Genomic DNA, 2,016 nt, shown 5'->3' with positions numbered 1-2,016 from the left:
CACACGCACACACAATATAATATATATTAGAATGTACAGCATACTCATTTTTGTTTTCAGAACATCAACAAATGTTTTCTTGTGTCCAGTCTGAGAGACTTTGTTTGAGCAGAGTGAGCACATTCTCCCAGTGGGTCGTTTGGTCTAATGACACATTAGGCTGACTAAACGGTCCTAAATCAGTGGAAAGAGCGATAAATGAGTCCGCCAACGAGACCCAGGAATCTCACGAATGAGTCATGTTAATCATTTAAGGAGTATAAATAGAAAGAGATTACCTCATCATCAAACTATGTACGTAGAGAGATGACTCTGTCGTCTCACTATGAATCCATAAAGAGATGACTCTGTCTGCTACTGTGTCTATATTAGAGCTCACTTTATTGTGTCATGATACTATTTTATTGCTATGAATACGATGAGATATCTTCGCCGTCTACCTATCAACATTTTTACCTTTTCCTTATTTTCAGCCTTTGGCAGTTAAATATTAATATTTTTTGTTGGTGGTATAATGTATATTACACCACCAGGTGTGAGTGTGATCTGCCATTCCAAGCCGTTTGAAAATCTGCATGTGTTTTAGTGACATCACAGCTGTGCGTGTCTACCTAGATGTACGCTGGATAGATCTACTAGCCTACCCAGTGGACTGTAACAAACGTTGCTGATCTATCCAGCATACATCTAGGTGGACACGCCCGCTGGTGATGTCACTTAAACACAGGAGAGGGACGATTTTCAAAAGGCATATTGATGTATCGGGGTGAGGGTTATGTAGATGATGTCATCATCACCTCCCTTTAGACACACTCATCCACACCGCATGTGCGTAGCAGCTCTGTAGGAATATGAATCACAGCGTCTTGTCCCTCCTCCTCCTCAGATCTTCTCGGGGAACAGCAGCCCGGACGAAGAGTCCTTGGCGCTATTCGAGCCGCCGGTGTTCACCCGCTACCTGAGGGTCCACCCCCGCGGCTGGATCAACGACATCGCCCTGCGGCTGGAGGTGTTGGGTTGCGACACGCAGCAGCGCACCTGAGGGTCCACCCAACAGGATTGAGTTCAACCACTGCCCCAGACCACCGGCCGGGAAAGGGGAGTCTGGGGCCCTGCTGGAACTGCTGCCCCTGCGACCCGACCCCGGATAAGCTCTTTGAGGATGCGTCTAAGGTTGAGGCACTGTCAAACGTCTGTCAGATCACTGTCTATCACTGTTCTAATGAAGCGAGATGTCGAATGAACTCCCTTGTCGGAGTAACAACACTCACAGTGAACTAGCATGTTCATTTCATGTGTAAATGATATACCTGGATTTTATTTCGGTTTTGCAGACAGAGAACTTAAGTATATTTTTATTTAACTTTTCGTTTTAGATGTATTTAAAATGTGTATTTTGTATATTTGCTAAGACACAAGGAATCTATTATGTATTTTGAGCTAGCTATGAATGAATTGCAGACGGACGGATGAAACCTGGACTAAGAGTGTCGCTCTTCACCAGCTATCCAGGGCAATATATATTTTTTTATTATCATATTATTATATATTATTATTATATTTTCAAACACCTGCAGCTATTTGAATGTAATCATGTGTAAAGCTTTCAAGGTCATCACAGTTTCAATAATGTATGGATAGTTATTCCTCTTTGGTTGTTTTTATGATGTTTGAATAAAAAGTTGATACAGTTTTTCCCATTGTTTTGCAAAAGTTTGCTCATTGTGTCAAAACTCAACACACAAGCAAATAAGACACAACACTGAGAAACATACCATTCACATATATGTCAAATTGAAACTCTGCTATCGAAACCTAACAATCCTTTGTCAAAATGTCACTCTGATGACAAAATGATACACACTTGTATCATATTAATACCGTTTCAGATCAGCAGCAACACACTAGTCTACTTTATATAAAACATTGCAGTCTACCATATTTACTGTTTTTACAGTTTTTTTCAATTGCTTGAACACATTTTGCAAAACTTGGCGCACTGTGTCATAACTCAAC

At 41.1% G+C, this 2,016-nt stretch overlaps 1 protein-coding gene across 1 annotated transcript in view; it reads left to right on the top strand.

The window, feature by feature from the left end:
* The window catches only part of f8 (coagulation factor VIII, procoagulant component), a gene marked incomplete at its 5' end in the record, with an annotated part of 23,084 nt that extends 21,757 nt beyond the window's left edge, over positions 1 to 1,327 (top strand). The window contains one exon of the mRNA XM_079745300.1: positions 887 to 1,327. Coding sequence (XP_079601426.1) covers positions 887 to 1,042 — 156 coding nt within the window. The 3' untranslated portion in view covers positions 1,043 to 1,327. The remainder of the gene's footprint in view (positions 1 to 886) is intronic.
* Positions 1,328 to 2,016: the final 689 nt, after the last annotated feature.

The sequence above is a fragment of the Pollachius pollachius genome, assembly GCF_949987615.1.
Source record: "Pollachius pollachius genome assembly, chromosome: 10".
Lineage (NCBI taxonomy): Eukaryota > Metazoa > Chordata > Actinopteri > Gadiformes > Gadidae > Pollachius > Pollachius pollachius.
This window is presented reverse-complemented; position numbering and strand designations above follow the sequence as displayed.